The sequence below is a fragment of the Budorcas taxicolor genome, chromosome 5 (assembly GCF_023091745.1).
Source record: "Budorcas taxicolor isolate Tak-1 chromosome 5, Takin1.1, whole genome shotgun sequence".
In the NCBI taxonomy this organism is placed as follows: Eukaryota; Metazoa; Chordata; class Mammalia; order Artiodactyla; family Bovidae; genus Budorcas; species Budorcas taxicolor.
The window spans coordinates 148,163,005-148,182,692 of NC_068914.1; the positions used below are offsets into that span (position 1 = coordinate 148,163,005).

Genomic DNA, 19,688 nt, shown 5'->3' on the forward strand with positions numbered 1-19,688 from the left:
ATTGTTTATTGGACGTGCCCATTATTTATGATGGCTCACGGCCCTAAAAGCATAGGCACGGGCTGTTTATAGAAATAATCCTAATGAATAATAGCCAGGACCCTGATTTATTAGGATGGAAGAAGGGAGCCACTCATTTTCAGTTGGAGCAAAATGCTCTGAAGGGACCAGATTCTCCTTCCAGAGAGCTTGGAGGAAATTCCTGTACAAATTGGGAGATCTGAGTACCAAGAGTTCAAAGGCGATTATAAAAGAAAATCAGAGACACGTGTCTCTCTGAACCTCATCCTTAATCCCCTTCTAGTCACATTTACAAGGTGACTTTTCCAGATTTTCAGATCCTCAGACCTCATTAAGTAATATCACCTGATCACTTTTCAGGTGACATTGGTTTTCATTTTCTTACCCCCAAAATACTTAAAAGTGAGAGACAAGATGTGGTTAAGTTATTATTGAATTGATTGCTTCAAGCTCATGGAGCCAAGGCTCAAATTCCTGTTGAAAATGCCCCCTCCCTCCTTTCCTCCTTCCTTCCCTCCTTTCTTCCTTCCTTGCTTCCTTTTGTTGACTGAAAAAAAAAAAATGTACAGCGTAACATTTGAGAATTATGTTTTATTTGGTGGACTTTCTGAGGACTTAAGCCTGGGAGGCAGCCTCTCAGATGGCTCTGCGAGATTGCTCTGAAGAGGTGAGGGAGGAGCCAGGATAGATAGGAGATTCTGCAACAAAACCCAGGTAGTCAGAACAGCAAAAGGTGACTGTTAGTTAAAGAAAAGCAGATCCTCGAGTTAATGAAGCTAGTGCTTTTCTACGTATGTCTGGGCTCATTGAAATCATCCCTTTGACGTGCACCTCAGCTACCTGGGGCCAGCACCCTGTGTTCTCCATCCTGAGTCCCCTCAGGGTGCACAGTCTGGGGTGGCGCTAGTCATCACTGACACACATGATGTAGGGTTAGTGCTTTCTCTCTGTCCTTGAAAACCGTGGCCCAGTAATCCCCTTCTGTCTGCCAAGCTCTTTGTCACAGTCTGTGTAGACCCCTCTGAGTTCTCTGCTCAGCTGTCCATGGAGCTCCATGGGTCTCGAGTCTTCTGAAGGCACCAATGAGGTTTCTGCTCAGTGTTTCTCAGGGTCTCCTGGGGACATTGGTTGACTCCCTGCTTGGACCTGATAGAACCCATGGATGCTATGACCCCCGAGCCTGAGACCTTAGACTCAGGTTGTGTTTGTTTCATTTGCTTATCTGATGAGCCTCCATCATTTGAGTGAATGGACTCAAGATGTCTCAGCCTGTGCCAAGGACATACAGGGAGGGCTTTCCTGCTAGAAACAAAGGAAGAGAGAAAGAGGAGCAATGCGCTGGTGCCCAAGCCAAGCCTTCAGTGCTTCTTGACTTCTGTTCACTGGTTAACAAACCATTTTGTCAGGGATATTGCTTCTAGTAAAATCTTCTAGAAGTGACAGTTGTGCCAGTAAAAGCTGAATTCCTCTTGATGAAGCAGGGGTGGTGGGAGGATATTCTTCTTGCTTAGACCTCTCTTTGAGGAGCACAGTGTGAAATTGTCACTTTCATGGATCGGAAGAGGGAAGTGAAAAGAGACATGTATTGATCCTATATACTCTTGACTTTCTGTACCTGGTAAACCACTTGGGACCTCATAGAGGAAGTCAGTTCTAATGTCACAGAGCGATGAATCTCTGGGTTTCTACTCCGGAGGAGTAAATGGACAGATAAGTGACCACTCTAAGGAGGTGAGAAATCTGATCAGCTTTGATCTTCCCTTTCAGAGGTTCCAAAAACAGAGCAGACATTTGAAGAGCGCCTGATCCTCAAGGCTTTCTTACTGAAGTTTGTCAATGCCTACTCACCCATCTTCTATGTGGCCTTTTTCAAGGGAAGGTGAGTATCTTGGTGCCATATGCAGAAGGGCAGTTGGTCACAAAGACAGTCCTCCACTAGGGTCAGCCTGTCCCCGTTGCTAGTTTACATCTTCAGCCCCATGTCCCGCTCCCGTTGCCACCTGACTGCATGAATCATGCTGGATTATCATCTTCAGATTCTGACAACATGGGGAAATCTGCAGTTATTTGGCTCTGGCCCTGAAGGGTTAATCCCAGAGGAATGTATGTCTCCCAAGTTGAGGACATGGCAGGAGAAAATTTCATGTCCAGCCAGTGATTCTTGGGTCTTGCATTGCAGGTCTGATGCTATCTACCCAGGTCAATGTGGACTTCATAGATTAGGATACAGTCTCCCACAAGACTGCCCTCACTTCAAACACTGCTGCAAGCTCTGGGACTCTCAGGTCACTGATGGTGACCCAGCCAGTCTGGGTCACCAGACCCAACTCGTGACCCCAGTTGGGTCAGTTGGGCAGACCCAGCTGGCTATAACCACTGACCCCTAGGTTTTGATAATTCACCAGAGCAGCGAATAGTGCTTGGGATGTGCTGTCCCTAAAGTTACAGTGTTATTACAGCAAAGGGTTACAAGTCTGAACTGGCAAATGGGAGACACATAAGGCAAGGTCTAGGAGCAGCTTGGAAAGAAGCTTACATGTCCTCAGGATGTCGGCTTCCTGGCACATCAACGTGCACCACCAACCGCTCATCCAGGCTTCAGTGTCCAGAGTTTTTATTGGGGTCCCATTATCCAGGCATCATTGAATGAATCGTGGCTCATGTAACTGAACTTAGTCTCTGGTCCCTCTCTCCCACCTGAGGTCAGGCTGCCTTTACTTGGCTCAAAGCCCCGCTCATTAATCATGTGGTTGGTCTTTCTAGCATTGGCCTCCATGATCCTGAATGAATGGATAAGGAGTTGTGGTACATATATACAGTGGAACAATAGTCGTAAAAAGGAACAAAATTAGATCCGTTGTAGTGATGTGGATGAGCCCAGAGTCTGTCATACAGAGTGAAATTAAGTCAGAAAGAGAAAAACAAATATCATATATTAATGCATATGTATGGAATCTAGAAAAATGGTACAGGTCTTATTTGCAGGTCAGGAATAGAGATGCAGATATAGAGAAAGGACTGTGGACACGATGGGGGAAGGAGAGGGTGGGGCAGGAATTGAGAGAGTAGCTTTGACATATATACACTATCATGTGTAAAATATATTTTAATAGTTAGTGGGAAGACGCTGTGTAATACAGGGAGCTTGGCTCAGTGCTCTGTGATGACCTAGAGGGATGGGATGGTGGGTTGGGGATGGGAGGAAGGCTCAAAAGGGAGGGATATATATACATATAACTGGTTCATGTTGTTGCACAGCAGAAACTAACACAACATTGTAAAGCAATTATACCCCAATTTAAAAAATCTTAAGAAAAAGAATTACTTCATTAGCATAAACTTAGGTCTAGTCCCAGGGGCCCACCCTGAATAACAAATTTCCTATCAGGAAATTCCAAGGATTTAGAGATCCTTCCCAGGGACCAAGGACAATGACCAGTCATATACTTTATTATATAATAGTCCTGGGTATAAATCACTTCTGATAAGTATCGTTTGTGGTCAGATCAGCTAGGTACCTCCAAGCTTTCCCCTTAGGCAGCAGCTAAATCAGGAAGCTTCCTAAGAACTGAGAGCTCATCAAGCAGGCAGTGATAGCAAGACTGTCATCATCCACACTTTATAATTCCCTATAAATGTGTTTGTGACCCAAATCACTACTCCTTCTCAGGACCTCTGCACTTGAGGCTCATGAAATTATAGTAGCAGAGAGGTTCTCCATATTAATGATTATATACTTCTTTGGTGATTTATGTCTAGATTTAATAAAAATAGAAACTTGCATACATACGATATTCCAGGAAAAAAAAATCGTAGGGCTCTGACCCTTAGATAAACTTGTAGTGTACTGAGAGAGAGAGTCTTGGCAGCAGCACACTGCAGTCTGCAGTAAGTGCTGTAAGAAAAAGTGGAAAGAAAGTGTTAGGGGAATACTCAATTATGAACAGAGACAGGAAGACTGCACCAAGAGGGGAAGTCAAGCTGAGCCTCCAATAGATGAGCAAGATTTCAGGAGATGGGTGAGTGGATAACATTTCAAGAAAGTAGGATTCTTCTATTGGCCTCTCTGGTTCCATGGTTGACTGGTACCTCTCCACCTCCTTGCTCAATCTTCTTATTCCCTAATAAATTAAACCCTTAGATCTTAGAAGAGGAATGAGACAGGCTTTTTCCATTCCTTTGAGTATTTTCAGTAAGAAGTCTGAATTTTTCCTTTCTGGGCCCAAGAATCTCCACTTGCAGTTTTAGTCCATCTTGGCCTTCATTTCCTGGGAAATCAGAAGCCCTTGTGGAAGAATTGCAGTCAGAACTCAATTCTTTTTTAAAAAATGCATTTTATTTTGTATTGGAGTATAGTTGATTAATGAGCAATGTTGTGATGGTTTCAGGTGAACAGTGAAGGGACTCAGCTATACATATGCATGTATCCATTCTCCCTCAAACGCCCCTCCCCTCCAGACTGCCACATAACATCGAGCAGAGTTCCCAGTGCTATACAATATGTTCCTGTGATCATCCATTTAAAATACAGCAGTGTGTACATGTCCATCTCAATGGATAGTTAGTTACAGAAATCAGTTCTTGACACAAGTTGAGGGAGGGAGTTGCAGGACGGTACACGTAAAGACAAAGAGGGCATGGAAGCCCACTTGGCTGGGAAATCCCATGAACAGAGGAACCTGGTGGACCATGGTCCACAGGGTCACAGAGAGTTGGGCATGACTGAAGCAACTTAGCACGCATGCACCTGCTAAGACAATCCAAACGTCGTTGTGTTTAGGCTCTGAAATGATCACACACACACACACACACACACACACACATGACTGCCTCAACTCCACACCACACCTGGCCTCAACCCCTCTGCCCTGGGATGTGTCTGAGTCAAAGGTGGTTGATTGTTAGCTGATAACTGGTGTGAACTCCTTCCCAGAGGAGTAGCATCGCCCTGGCCAGTTCTTCCTAGGAGGACGTTGGGCAGTGACTGGTCCACTGGGGAGACACACCCTCGGGCAGCCCTGACTTCCTCTCTCTTTGCCTAACTCTTCCCACACTTCTCCCTTCCAGGTTTGTCGGTAGACCCGGAAGCTATGTTTATGTGTTTGATGGTTACCGCATGGAAGAGGCAAGTATAGCCCCTGGCTTTTCCTGCCTGGCTGGTGGCTCGTAGGTGCCCCTCCCGCCCCGGCCCCACCCATGCTTATACCCGCACTGCAGCTTGGCTCAGCTCATGCCCTTGCCTGTCTGATGTCCCTTCTTGCGTCTTCTCATCCTGCAGTGCGCCCCTGGGGGCTGCCTCATGGAGCTGTGCATCCAACTCAGCATCATCATGTTGGGAAAGCAGCTGATCCAGAACAACATCTTTGAGATCGGAGTCCCGTGAGTAGTGAGCTCTGCTCACCCCTCTCCTGGCTGCCAGGGCCGAGCCTGGCAGAGTCAGACTTCCAGAAAGATCTCAGGGCCTCTGCTGTTCTAAGATAGGGTGGCTGCTTGCTCCTCTGTCCCTGCATGCTCAGTTGCTCTGTTGCGTCCAACTTCTTTACAAGCCCATGGACTGTAGCCCCGCCAGTCTCCTCTGTCCATGGGACTTCCCAGGCAAGAGTACTGGAGCGGGTTGCCATTTTGTACTCCAGGGGCTCTTCATGACCCAAGGTTAGAACCCATGTCTCTTGCGTCTCCTGCGTTGGCAGGTGGATTCTTTACCACTGAGTCGCCTAGGAAGCACTCCTCTATCCGTTCTCCAATAGCTTCCCCGTGACGTAGTACCCCTCCTGCATGTTTTGTTTGCCAGTCTGATTTGGGATGTTGGAGGCTCAGCAGGATTAAGCACTTGCTTCCCTGATGACTCAGTGGTAAAGAATCTGCCTGCAATGCAGGAGACGTGGATTCAATCCCTGGATTGGAAAGATCCCCTGGAAAAGGAAACCCATTCCAGAATCCCATGGACAGAGGAGCCTGACTGGCTACAGTCCATGGGATCATAAAGAGTTGAACATGACTGAGCGACTAAACAACAATTAGTATCCATAACAGTGACGGAGCTGAGAGTCACATATCTCTGACTTCAAAGTCCATCATGCTTTTAATGCTGTATCCTCCCAGTGAGAAAGTAAAAGAGCCTTTCAGTATGGTAGATGGTACTTCCTGGTGGTCCAGTGATTAAGACTCTATGCTTCCACTGCAGGAGGCTCAGATTCAATCCCTGGTTGGGGAACTGAGTTCACCCAAATTAAAAAGAACTATAGTAGATGGGTGAATATGAAAGACTGAACCCCAATGTAATGATTTAGAAAAAATCTCTAAGGAACTGTGGCACACATGTTCTTAAGAGGGGAAGGATGCATAGCTGGTGAAACTCAGGCTGGATTTTCCTTTGGATTCTCTCTCTTCCCCTCCCACACGGTTTTATACAGATTTCATACAAGTCCTTCTTTCGTTAGGTTTTGCATTGAGATAGTCATGAAAATAAACACAGACACACAGCCACTGGATGCAACAGGTGAAAAACTACCTTCAGGCAGAGAAAATGTGGCTCTCTCTGCTTTTTGTTTTTATGGCTTTTTTTTTTTTTTTTTTGTCGTAAAGAAATCTCTTACAGGGGATATTTTCAGCTAGCCTGGCATCAGAGAGCCAGGGAATGACAGAGAAAATTGGGGTAACTCTTATAGGCTGAGCCAATACTGTTTAGGAGGACTGGACAGGCAGTTTGTACCAGACTTGGAGTTCTTTGCAAACCTGCAAGATTTTATCCATTCTGGGATGCATTCGCCAGACAGTCCCCATAAGTTTAAGTGAAGATACCGCTACTTACTCTGTCTCCCTCTTTGATAGTTACTCTGTATATTATTTGAATGGTTCTGAGAAGTCCTGCAGTAAAGAAACTGGTTTAATCCCTTTCTTTCTAGCTATGTTTGTTCATGTCATTGAGCTGGGGTCTCAGTGGCAGACCTTGGAGTCCACTCTGACTAGTATAAGCAGCAAAAGAATTTGAGAACAATATGAACAGAGTATGATTTGAGGGATAGAGAGCCAGGCTCTGAGCTACAGGACCAGGAACAACACTGTCCACACTGCAGGAGGGCTTGCAGGGAATGCTACTGCCTCCGTCTCTCAGCTCAGATGGCTCAGAGTGAAAAATGAGAATTGGATATCACAGAGCTAAACCCACAAAAACTACAGTCTGAGCCTTCCCAGCTGTCTTCATCAGCTTGAGTTGCTGTAACAAAATAGCACTGACTGGGTGGCTTAGTGCAGACATTTATTTCTCAGAGTTCTGGAGGCCATGAAGTTCAAGATTAAGGTGCCTGCAAGTTTGGTTCTGATGAAGACTGCCACCCCATGTAAGCTCATGTGACCGATTCTCTGTATGTATATGGAGAGAAAGAGAGCTCTGGCACCTTCTTCTTAGAATATAAGGGCACTAATCCCATCGCGGGACCCCACCCTCATGGCCTAATCTAAAGTAAGTGAAAGTGTTAGTTGCTGTTAGTTAGACGTGCCTGTCTCTTTGTGATCTCATGGACTGCAGTCCACCAGGCTCCTCTGTCCATGGGATTCTCCAGACAAGAATATCGGAGTAACCATTCCATTCTCCAGGGGATCTTCCCGACCCAGGGATTGAACCCAGGTCTCCTACACTTCAGGCAGATTCTTCACTGCCTGAGCCACCAGGGAAGCTCCGTCTAAACTGAATTAACTCTCAAAGGCCCCACCTCCTAATACCATCACATTGCCAGTTATGACTTCATCATATGGATTCTGGAGGGGACACAGTCAGTCTGTAACACAAGCCTCTTGGTTTAACCTATACACAAAATGTTTGAGACTTCCCTGGTGGTCGAATGGCTGGGACTCCATGCTTCCAATGCAGGGGGCCTGGCTTTGATCCCTGGTCAAAGAACTAGATCTTGCATGCTGCAACTAAAACCCAGCACAGCCAAATAAATATTTTAAAAAGAAGATCTATGGTCTTAAAAAAAAAAAAATTTGTATGCAATAAAAATATATATGCAATGGTCCTTATCTTCTCAGAGATGAGTGTTTTTAGTTTGGGAGGCAGAATAGACTGTGTGTGACTGGGTGTTCTCTCTGTGGTTTGTCAGAATTTAGACAAGTGAAGGCCAGGCATTTCAGAGCCGTCAAGGAAGGCTTCATAAGCAGGCAACTGTGTCTATGTCTTGAAAGAAGGCTGTCACTGTCATATGCAACCAGTTGGTCTGCCATTTAAAGAAACAGTTTCCCCTGGGTGTGGATATCTTCTCTAAACAAACAACATACAGATTTATCAGAACACTTCCTAACTCGCATGTGGCTTAAAGGAGAAGTTGTGGTGGTCCCATGATGGGACCTGGGGCATGCCAGGGTCGTGGAAGGAGCCCAGAACCTCTCTCAGTCTGCTTAAGGGTCGCTGAGGCCTAGGTTCCTTGAGCTGATTGGGACAATTAGCAAATATATATGTTCCAACTCCTTTCTCCAGGAAAAGCAATCCTATAGGAACAGTGACGTCCTGAAAGGTTCCCAGAGGAAGCTATTCTTTGGTCTTTCTCAGAAACACAGAGAGCTAAAATTATAATGGAGAAAACCAAAGTTGTCTGGAAAGAAAACCCTTTTTAATGAGAATCCTGCATATTCGCTCAGAACACTTTGCCATCCCAGTGCTCAGAATGGGTCTCACCATCACCCACCATCAGTCAGGCTGTTTTCTGTCCCCACACTGGGACAGCCTTAGGGGGCACTTGGGCAGGTGATCTTTCTTGGAGGAGATGGAGGAGAATGTTGACCGGCATTTCTGTCTGCTTCAGCCAGCCTCTGGTCCTCAGTCAGGAAATCATCAGTCTTGAGAAGCTCAGCCCTCTGAAATGATGCCTGGGTCTCAGCTTTCTGATTGACAGTCATTCCGTGATAGTCATCAAGTAATGCTGGTGGGACACATGGTGTCTGTGGTCTAGGAGCTTAGCATCTCGGAGAGGACACATTTGTTATGGACCAACATCCAGGACATAGACAGACTGGAAAAAGATGTGCCCCTTTGAAGCTGTGAGACCAGCCCGTCCACCACTGCTACCCTCCAGACATCTGGGGAAAACACCTGTCTTTCCAGTACATTGGATGGAATTATATACAGCTTGTGGGTGTGAGTTGCCCATTTTTTCTTTCCTGGGCATCTGTTCTACCACTTAGCCCATCCGCTATGCATCCAGAAGTCTTTTTAGAGTGTAAGAGAGGAAAGAAATCAGGCATGTATTTGGGCAGTGTGTTGGATGTTCCCCAACCATCAGTTCCATCAGCTCCATGACAGATGAAACCTACACATGGCTGTTTTCCTTGCAGACTAAATTTTCTTCCTTATGCTTGATGCATGTTTAATATGCCATCCTTTAATTGGTGGCATTTGCATGGCAATTCATAGAGCTGTGAGCAAGTCACTTCCTATGTTTCACTGTCCTCATCTCTTGATGCAAAGGATTTAACAATTCATAACATAATATATATTTAGTATGTTCAGTTCAGTTCAGTCGCTCAGTCGTGTCTGACTCTTTGCAACCCCATGAATCGCAGCGCGCCAGGCCTCCCTGTCCATCACCATCTCCCAGAGTTCAGTCAGACTCACGTCCATCGAGTCCGTGATGCCATCCAGCCATCTCATCCTCAGTCGTCCCCTTCTTCTCCTGCCCCCAATCCCTCCCAGCATCAGAGTCTTTTCCAATGAGTCAGCTCTTCGCATGAGGTGGCCAAAGTACTGGAGCTTCAGCTTTAGCATCATTCCTTCCAAACTATGTAATAATGTAATAATCTCTAAGGTATTGTCATTTCAGCTCTAGCATTCTATGAACCTCTCCTCTAGTCAATGAAACTGGTCACTGCTGATTCCAAGACAAGTCACTTCTATTTCAGAAGATTTTTTCCTCATTTTAGTTCTTTTTTATTATTATTATTTTCTAATTTTAGTTCTTAGTATGTTGTTGTTCAGTCCCTAAGTTGTGTCTGACCGTTTGTGACCCCATGGGCTGCAGCACACCAGGCTCCTCTTCCTTCACCATCTCCAGAATAGCTCAGATTCATGTCCATTGAGCTGGTGATGCTATCTAATCATCTTTAGTATGTTAATGGACACATATAGCCTAATCAGGTAGTTGAATTCAGCAATGTAGAGCAAAAGTTCTTCCACCAAGCCTTACAGTCTATTATCTTCAAAGTGAAAGTAAAAGTAGCTCAGTTGTGTCCGACTCTGTGACCCCAAGGACTGTAGTCCGTGGAATTCTCCATGCCAGAATACTGGAGTGGGTGGCCTTTGCCTTCTCCAGGGGATCTTCCCAACCCAGAGATCAAATGCAGGTCTCCTGCATTGCAGGCGATTCTTTACCAGCTGAGCCACAAGGGAAGCAAAGTTCTCAGTAATTCTACAGATTGTGATTTGAATTTGTTCACCTGCAATCACCATGATTTTGGTTAATAGGTCTTCCATGCTCCACTCAGAGCCCACTCTCAGTGGATTAGACTCATCCAACCCAAAGTTCATGCACCTGGCACTATCCTTATTTATGACAGAGTTGAGAAACATAAGGTAAGCAAGAGAAAATGGGGGTCTTTACTAGGCAAAAGAGAAGTGACAGTTGAGCCTGATGATGAGGAAGGAATATTATAAATTATAAAAACTGGGTCTAATGGTCTTTAATTCTTTGATGGAGGCAGTGCATCTCTGTAGGATAGGGATTTTTGTCAACAGATCTGGTTTTAAATCTAGGTATTACAAAATACTCACTGTAAAACCTTGGGGAAGTTATTCTAGAAAGATACATGGTTATGTAAAAATATATCATGCTTATATACTCAGCTTTCTAGAAAAGAGAAATCATGGGCAACTGAGAAAGGGAGAGCCATTCTTGGGCGTTACAGACAGCCAAGGTGTTCCTGTCGCTGGCTTTTGTGTTTACAAGTGATGCTGTCTGAGTGTTTCAAGTCTAGGGAAGAGACCTTGTCAGGACTCAGGATGACTTTTTTCTCTTCTATTCTAGGACCAAAGACTTGTGGCTTGTGGTGGCTCTTAGGTACCTTCAGATACCTGCCTCCAATTTTTTTTTTTTTTTTGTCCCTTCAGGGAAATAAATATTAATCTTAGAGGCCAGACTTGATTTTTAAAAAACAAAAGCAAGTCTGAGGAGTTACGTAGGTGATCATACTGAATAAGAATATTTGGTAAAAAAATATGATTATACATGTAAGATTGATCATCTTTTACATTCATTGTCCACTTCTGAAAGCAATCTTTGAGATTTATCCAAAGAAAATTTTAAAATGTGAAAGACTATCGAACTGACCTTTGTTAGTAAGCCAGGTACTTGGCTCTAACTTATCTCTCTCTCTGAGGATGCCGTGTTCGCCTTAGATTCCCTGTGTGTGCATGCGTGCATGCCTGCGTGTTGTAAAAAGCACCACCACTAAATTCTGGTGGCTTCTCAAGTCGACCAGCCCAGCAGCCTTCTTTATTAGATTGTTTCCCAATCTTTAGTCACTGTCAGCAGCTTCTAAATTGTTTTCCATTATTCACCTAGACATAAAGAGTGGAACATGACTGAGTGACTTTCACTCACATTTACCTAAACAGCTATTTGCATATTAATTTCCTCTAAACCAATTCACTTTTTAAGTCCATCTCATTTCTGAAAATGGAAAACTAACGCTATCAGTCACCCTGAATAGCAAATAACAGTAGAAAGAAATACAATAAAAATGATCCATTATTAATCATTGATCTTAGTGTAAGATCTGCATTCTCTTTATTGAAAAGGAAGTCACGCAAGTGCCGTGGAGCTATTCACGGCATACCAGGGCTCGACTGGGGTTTTCTCCAGGCGTGCAATCAGAGGGATGGGTTGACAGCAGTGAAGGGAATAATTCTCCCAGGTCCTCTAAGGAGATGTAAGGCCAAGTCTAGTGAAAGTGAAAGTGAAGTCGCTCAGTCATGTCCGACTTTTCATGATCCCATGGACTGTAGCCTACCAGGCTCCTCAGTCCATGGTATTTTCCAGGCAAGAGTACTGGACTGGGTTTCCATTTCCTTCTCCAGGGGATCTTCCCAACCCAGGGATCAAACCCGGGTCTCCCACATTGCAGGCAGACGCTTTGCCATCTGAGCCACCAGGGAAGCCCAAGACCAAGTCTAGAGACCTTCCAAAAACATCCCATGAACTGCAAGTGGAACTTGTGCTTTGCTTGGGAGACACTGGCTTAGAGCAAAGTTCTTGCCTCTTAACCCCGTGGATCTCCACGAGGCTGGCACAGATACCAGGTGTGTCCATGAATACTATACACCTGCCCTTTGGGATCTCAGATAAGCATCTTCAGCTTCCAGATTTCTCCCTTGTTACCCCTAAATTTTGTAGGGGCCCCAGTCAGGGCCCCCATGAAAGGCCAGCTCTGTCTAGGCACCATCCAAACAGAAGCGTGTCCCTGGAGGTGTAAAAATGAAGTGCTTTCAACGAAGGCAGCAAAACTGGGGGCGGTAGGTGATTCAAGGGCGACTCTGTAACCAGTGAGGACATGATGGGAAATGGAGCTGAAGCCGTGTGGTCTGGCCACGCAGCCCGGGCTGCCCGGTCCTGACGCGACACATGCTTTCCAGAGGGGGCCAGGTGGTTTTCAGCACAGTGGGGCTCAGAACAATGCGCATTGGCAGCTCCTTCTGACGTGACTCCAGATGTGGCTGGTGGCAGGGCAGGATCTAATCCTGTGCTAGTTATTACCTGAGTCCCCTGATGGGGACTGTCCTCATCTCCCTCACGACACACACACACACACACACACACACACACACACCACCTTTCCCATCTGTGTTTGTGCAGAATGGACTTTAGATCCCGAAACACACCACAGTACATCCCAGCTCTTCACTAAGATTTTATCTCAAACTCATCTCCAGCATCCCATGAAGCAAATAAGAAATGGCCTTTTATCATTCATGGAGATTAATGTGTGTGTGTGTGTGTGTGTGTGTGTGTGTGTGTGTGTGTGTGTATGAAAGAGAGAAAGAGAAGAAAAGAAAGGGTAAATGCTGTCTTTCTCAGGTGTCAGATTCTTTCCTGAGTAACGTCTGAGATGGACAGAGCGGATGGATTAATATGTCCATTATCAAAATGTCTCCTGTCTCCTATTCTTGCTAGAAGCACCAGATCACATCCCCAAACAGCTGCAACATACCCCTGGACACAGCCAGGAAGATTTTGTAAACTTTCTTCTTTTTTTGATAAATGCGATGTCTTATATTTCAGGACATAAAACAGTTTCTCTTTAAAGCCATCACAGGAGAGGGAGGTGTGTGTTCCCCTCAGTACAGTGGAATCTGGCCGTGAATCAGAGGTTTAAGGAACAAATTTGAATCCTGTCCCATGTCAAGAAGAGGAATACACAACTCAGAGGTTGACGTGTTTCTCTTCTTGTGCCCCATCCCAGGCTCAGTTCTGCCTTCTTTCACGAGGCTTGAGGTCTGTGGAGCCAAGGGCATTGGAAGACTGCCCGGGGCCCTGATTCCTCCAGTTGGGGGCGAGGGTAGGAGGCAAGTTGTGACTAAAGGTCACCATGGTCTCAGGGTGAGCCTGTAGGGCACACACAGGGGGAAGGCTCAGGGTTCTGGACAGGGTTTCTGAAACTTGTCATTAACAAGAGACAGAGAAAGAGCAGATGAAAAGGAGACAAGGGTAACATCAAAGGAGTTATTTTAACAAGGGAGCGCATCGTACGGTCGGAATCACCATCTGAGGCTTTCCACACGGCCCATCTGTGTATTGTACAATGTGCAGGATTCCTGTTAAATCCTGCACTGGAGGGACTTCCTTTATTCATGTTTTTAATGGGGACTGGGATCTCCAGGAGGTAGGCTCCTGGGAAAGAGAGGGTTTGTAAGAACTTTGTGGACTTTGGGACCTGCCCACAGCGCAGCGCACGGCTGACCGCCCTGTGTTTCTTCCATCTGCCCTCCACCTTGGCCTTGGTTGCTGTGGGGTCTCATGGTTGAGCATCTGTTCCCGTGACTCCTTTTTCCTTCTGTTTTTGCTCCTTGGAAGGTTCCTTCCCGTCCACTCCGCCCACAGACATGTTTATTGTGAGGGCTTCTATTGTTCTCTTTGTGATGGTTCTTGGGGCTCCAGCTCTAACTTCCATCTGTTTGCAGAGCTCCAGGCCACATATTGGAGAAGGACATGGCAATCCACTCCAGTACTTTTGCCTGGGAAATCCCATGGACAGAGGAGCCTGGTGGGCTATTGCCCATGGGGCTGCAAAGAGTTGGACGCAACTGAGCAACTAAACAACAAGAACAAGACCACATATAGCAAAGCTTACCAGGCATCCCTACTTCATTGTCTCGTGAGACCCTCCGTCTCAACACGCCCTCCCCCTCTTCTCTTGTGTCCGCCAGCTTAGCCAGCTCTGCAACAAGCCATGCACCTGGCTGAGCACTCTAGAGATCACCCTTGGTCCCTCTTTCCTTCCCAGCTGCAGTTCCCCACTTGCTTAACACCATCTCTGGAGCATGTTGCCATCTCTCTGCTTCCCTTTGTGTCCATGGCAACCGTCCTAGCCTCTGCGACCTTGATCTCCCACTGGCACCCCTGCATCCAGGTGGCTGACAAGGGCATCTTCATGAGCTTGGGCCACCTCTTAAGTCATCTTCCACCACTTTCTGTCTCTTACCTTACGTTCCAAACATCTTGAGCTCCTTTTAGTCCTGCAGTGAGCCATGCTCACACCGTCTGTGGCTGTTGCACAGATAATTCTCTGTGTCTAGAACACACACCTTTCCCCATCACAGCACTCTCTCTCTCCTGCTGCTTTGCTCATCTTTTGTCATTTGATCGGTTTATATATTTCTTCCCCGGGAAAAACTTGCAGGTTGGGTTGACCATCGTCTCCTAAATCTCACCCTTTCTAATACTCATTACACAGGACGAGTGATGTTTGTTTAAGTGTCCACTGTCCCAGCTGAATTACCTCATTAAACACATCAAATGCCTTTCACTTCAGTTCAGTTCAGTCACTCAGTCATGTCTGGCTCTTTGCGACCCCATGGACCACAGCATGCCAGGCCTCCCTGTCCGTCACCAACTCCTGGAGTCCACCCAGACCCATGTCCATTGTGTCAGTGATGTCATCCAACAATCATCCTCTGTCATTCCCTACTCCTCCTGCCCCAATCTTTCCCAGCATCAGGGTCTTTTTAAATGAGTCAGGTCTTCGCATCAGGTGGCCAAAGTACTTTCAGCTTCAACATCAGTCCTTCCAATGAACACCCAGGACTGATCTCCTTTAGAATGGACTGGTTGGATCTCCTTGCAGTCCAAGGGACTCTCAAGAGTCTTCTCCAACATCACAGTTCAAAAGCATCAATTCTTTGGTGCTCAGCTTTCTTTATAGTCCAACTCTCACATCCATACATGACCACTGGAAAAACCATAGCCTTGACTAGATGGGCCTTTGTGGGCAAAGTAATGTCTCTGCTTTTTAATATGCTGTCTAGGTTAGTCATAACTTTCCTTCCAAGGAGCAAGCGTCTTTTAATTTCATGGCTGTAATCACCATCTGCAGTGATTTTGGAGCCCAGAAAAATAAAGTCAGCCACTGTTTCCCCATCTATTTGCCATGAAGTGATGGGACCGGATGCCAGGATCTTAGTTTTCTGAATGTTGAGTGCTAAGCCAACTTTTTCACTCTCCTCTTTCACTTTGACCAAGAGGTTCTTTAGTTCTTCACTTTCTGCTGTAAGGGTAGTGTCATTAATAAAATATTTATTTATTTGACTGATCAAGTCTTAGTTGCAGCACGTGGGAATTTTCATTGCAGCTCACAGACTCTGTAGTTGTGGTGTGTGGGGTCAGCAGTTGCAGTAAGAAGACTTAGCTGTCCTGCAGCATATAGGGTCTTAGATCCCCCGATAGGGATCAAACTCACATCCCCTGCATTGCAAGGTGGATTCTTAACCACTGGACCGCCTCAGGGAACTCCCCATCAATTATTTTTCATTTCTTATGTAGCTTTGGCTTTGTTCTATCATTTTTTAAATCAAAATATAAGTGATTTACAATATTGTATTAGATTCATGTATACAGCAAAGTGATTCAGCTGTGTGTAGTAGTATAGTAGCAGTTCAGAACTGAATAGGGATATATGCATGTGTTTAATTTCCCATGATTAATTATAACCATTCATTATTCTTTACTAAAGATTGAGTGAAGTATCTGGTTACTGGCACTTGGAGGGAAAGTCTCAGTTTGAGTTCTGGTCCTGGACCTTCCCTTTCTCCTTCCCTCTCTCCTTCTCTTCTTTTCTTTCCTTTTTTTGTCTCTCTCTTCTTTATGTTTTTATTTTTTTGCTTCATCCTCTCCCTTTGTCCTGAATCACATCCAGGGTCTCAGCTAGTTCCTAAATTCATACTGTTTGACTTTAGAATCTTTAGGCTTCCTTTCGGCTTCTCTTAATTTCTTGTGATCACAGAATTGTTGCTTGCTATCTTATTATGAAATATTTTATCTAACTATTGCATCTGTGGATCTTGACCATTCTTTACCTCCTCCTGTGATGAAGAGGAGGAGGACAATGATAGATATATTTATGGAGCTCTTGGCATATAACAAGCCCTAAATTAAGCATATTACATAGATTTTCTACTTTGACCCAATGGACTGGTTAATATTTATTTCTCATCTTATAGGTAAGAAAACTAAAGCTTATGGAGTCTTCAACTTCATACCAACCCCAAGAGGCTGGGCCGTTATTATCTTGTTATTATTTTAGACCAGAAACATCCTGAATGAAGTTGACTCATCTACTTGGGCTAATACTGCATGGCTTAAACAACAGGAGTGTATTTTTTCCACACTTCTGGGGGCTAGATAGTTCAAGATAAAGACTGGCCATGTTTGGTTTCTAGTGAGGGCTTCTTCCTGGCTTTCAGATCACTGTCTCCTCACAGTCTCCCATATGGTGGAGATATATTAAAATTTTAGTTGTATTTATTTATTTGGCTGTGCTGGGTCTTTTCTTAGTTGCAGCACATGGGATCTTTAGATGCAGCATATGAGCTCTTAGTTGGGGTCATGAGATCTAGTTCCCCAACCAGGGATTGAACCTGCATTGGGAGCACAGAGTCTTAGCCACTGGACCACTGGAAGTCCCTCTCTTCCTTTTCTTACAAGGCAAACAACCCTCTAGGTGAGGACCCACCTTTATGACCCCACTGAACTTTAATGACTTCCTAAAAGCCCTGTCTCGATATACAGTCACACTGGGACTTAGAGCTTCACACATATGAATTGGGGGGTGGGGAATGGGTGCAGCTTATCCCGTGGTGGTGGTTAGACAATGTTTACCTTGGCTTTAATGGACATAATTGAAGGCAGGAGGAGAAGGGGACGACAGAGGATGAGATGGGTGGATGGCATCACCGACTCGATGGACATGAGTTTGAGCAAGCTCCAGAGTTGGTGATGGACAGGGAAGCCTGGCGTGCTGTAGTCCATGGGGTCACAAAACGTCGGATGTGACTGTGACTGAACTGACAGAATGGACATATGCTATTTATATTATTAAGACCTAAAAATGTTTGAGCTGGTAAGAGAGCATCATTTCTAGTATTTTCTAAACACTAGAAATGTTCCGCATGAAGAGGGTGGGTAGTCCACCCGTTAGACAACAGGACTATCTGAGCATCTGACAGGTAGGGCCACTTCTCTGTTGCTTATCCAACAGCAGAAAGAATTCATTTTCTTTGGATTTGAAGAAACTTGATCCTTTGTGGGGGATCCTTTTATTATCCTAACAGAGGACTGCCTCAGATTGTCTCCTTGGTGTTCCTCTCTCTTGTCCTTAGATCAGAGTGGCTTCGATATCAAGACAGTCATTTTTCTCTTTTCTGTCTGCAGAACACACCCTCTCCTCTAGAGGCTTCTGGTGACTGGTCCCTTTCTTTTCCAGGAAGCTAAAGAAGCTATTTCGGAAGCTGAAAGATGAGACAGAGCCTGAAGAAGCTGACTCTGCCCATTCAAAGCATCCAGAGCAGTGGGACCTAGACTACAGCTTGGAACCGTACACTGGACTGACGCCAGAGTATATGGAAATGAGTAAGATCCTATGGACTTTACTTCTGCTGGAGGTGGGTTCAGATAAGGAGTCCAGGGTGGAGGGGAGGATTAGGAAAATCCCCGGGGCAGCGTCTACTCCTTCAAAGGCTTCGTGGCTACCCAATGTCACCTTCAGGGCCCCATGGAAGCTAAGCAGGAAGGGGCAGAAGGAGCCTTGAGCTGAAGCACCTTATCACCCATTTGATACTCACATGGAGCCCTCTTCTCTTTGCGTCTCCTCTCCTCATCTATCATATGAGAAGCTTTGTCTCTAGGTTTCTTTCCATGGTTTCTATCATGAGAGGCAATTGAGAAGTCTGAAATTTAAGAACGGACTTTCCATTAAAGAAGAGTAAAGTAGTCCCTTGACATTTGGGACAAGGATTTTCCATCTTGACAAGGAGAATAGAGGAGAGTCCCTCCCTCTGATCAGGCAGGGCTCAAAACATGTGAGCTTGTCTCTAAAAGTGGTGAGGATGTTTTGGGTCGGCGGTGAGAGGAGGATTTCCAGTTAGAATCTCTGACTGCCCTCGGATGAGCCTTGAGAGCGGGAGTGTGTGTAGCACAGGCTGGTAGACGCGGTCATCTCAGATGTGGTTGGGGAGACATGCGTTCTCCATCTTGAGCAGTGTCCCAGCTTGGACCAGCTGCCTTCCAGTGTTTGGCCACTTGTGAATAATCCTGATCTCTCACTGGGGTGGATATTTGAGAAGCCTGTTTCTAAGACTTGGAACGAATGAATTAAAAACAGAGGACCAAGAGGGCAGATGTACCATCTAAATATTGACTCAATCTAGAGTGTGTGGAGGAGCATCAGCGAGATCCCACGACAGAATCACTCAGTACTTTCAATCAGTAGACCCTCATTGTGTGCATAATGGTTCCAGCCTCCTTTGGTTAATCCCTTCTCACCGGGGGCCACTCATGCCTCTGTGTATCAGGTACTTCACTTGTTATTTCTAATTGATATTTATTCTGTCTCTTCATTGTGTGTGTGTGTGTGTGTGTGTGTGTGCGCACATGCATATATATGTGTGTTAAGGGTACAGCAGTGGATAAGGTCTAGGTCAGATGGCTAACAACATTCTGTTCTAGCCCTGGGGTCTCTAAACAGATGTGTTAGCTGCTCAGTCGTGTCCAATTCTCTGTGACCCCATGGACTGCAGCCCACCAGGCTCCTCTGTCCATGGGATTCTTCAGGCTAGAATACTGGAGTGGGATGCCATTTCCTTCTCCTGGAGATCTTCCCCACCCAGGGATTGAACCTGGGTCTCCTATATTGCATTCTTTACCATGTGAGCCACCAGGGAAGCCCAGGGTCTCTTAAAATTCCAGGCAAATCCTGAGCTTTGTCATCTAAATAAACTTGCCAAAGAAGATCTAAATAAACTTGCCAAAGAAGAAACAGTCATTAGGCCTGCCTCAGGAGCAATAGACACAGAAAATATCAAGGTCCAGTTTGTGTAAACACGTGGCCCCCTGCTGCTTTTCATGTCTCACCAAGTTCTACCTCTCATCCCTCTCCAACACTGAACCAGGCATTAACACAGACACAGC

The 19,688-nt window shown here is 45.5% G+C and overlaps 1 protein-coding gene across 1 annotated transcript in view; it reads left to right on the forward strand.

Moving 5' to 3' along the window:
• ANO2 (anoctamin 2) overlaps positions 1-19,688 on the forward strand; it is a 335,990-nt gene that overhangs the window by 276,849 nt on the left and 39,453 nt on the right. The window contains exons 17-20 of the mRNA XM_052640077.1: positions 1,789-1,900; positions 5,089-5,146; positions 5,300-5,400; positions 17,986-18,131. Coding sequence (XP_052496037.1) covers positions 1,789-1,900; positions 5,089-5,146; positions 5,300-5,400; positions 17,986-18,131 — 417 coding nt within the window. The remainder of the gene's footprint in view (positions 1-1,788; positions 1,901-5,088; positions 5,147-5,299; positions 5,401-17,985; positions 18,132-19,688) is intronic.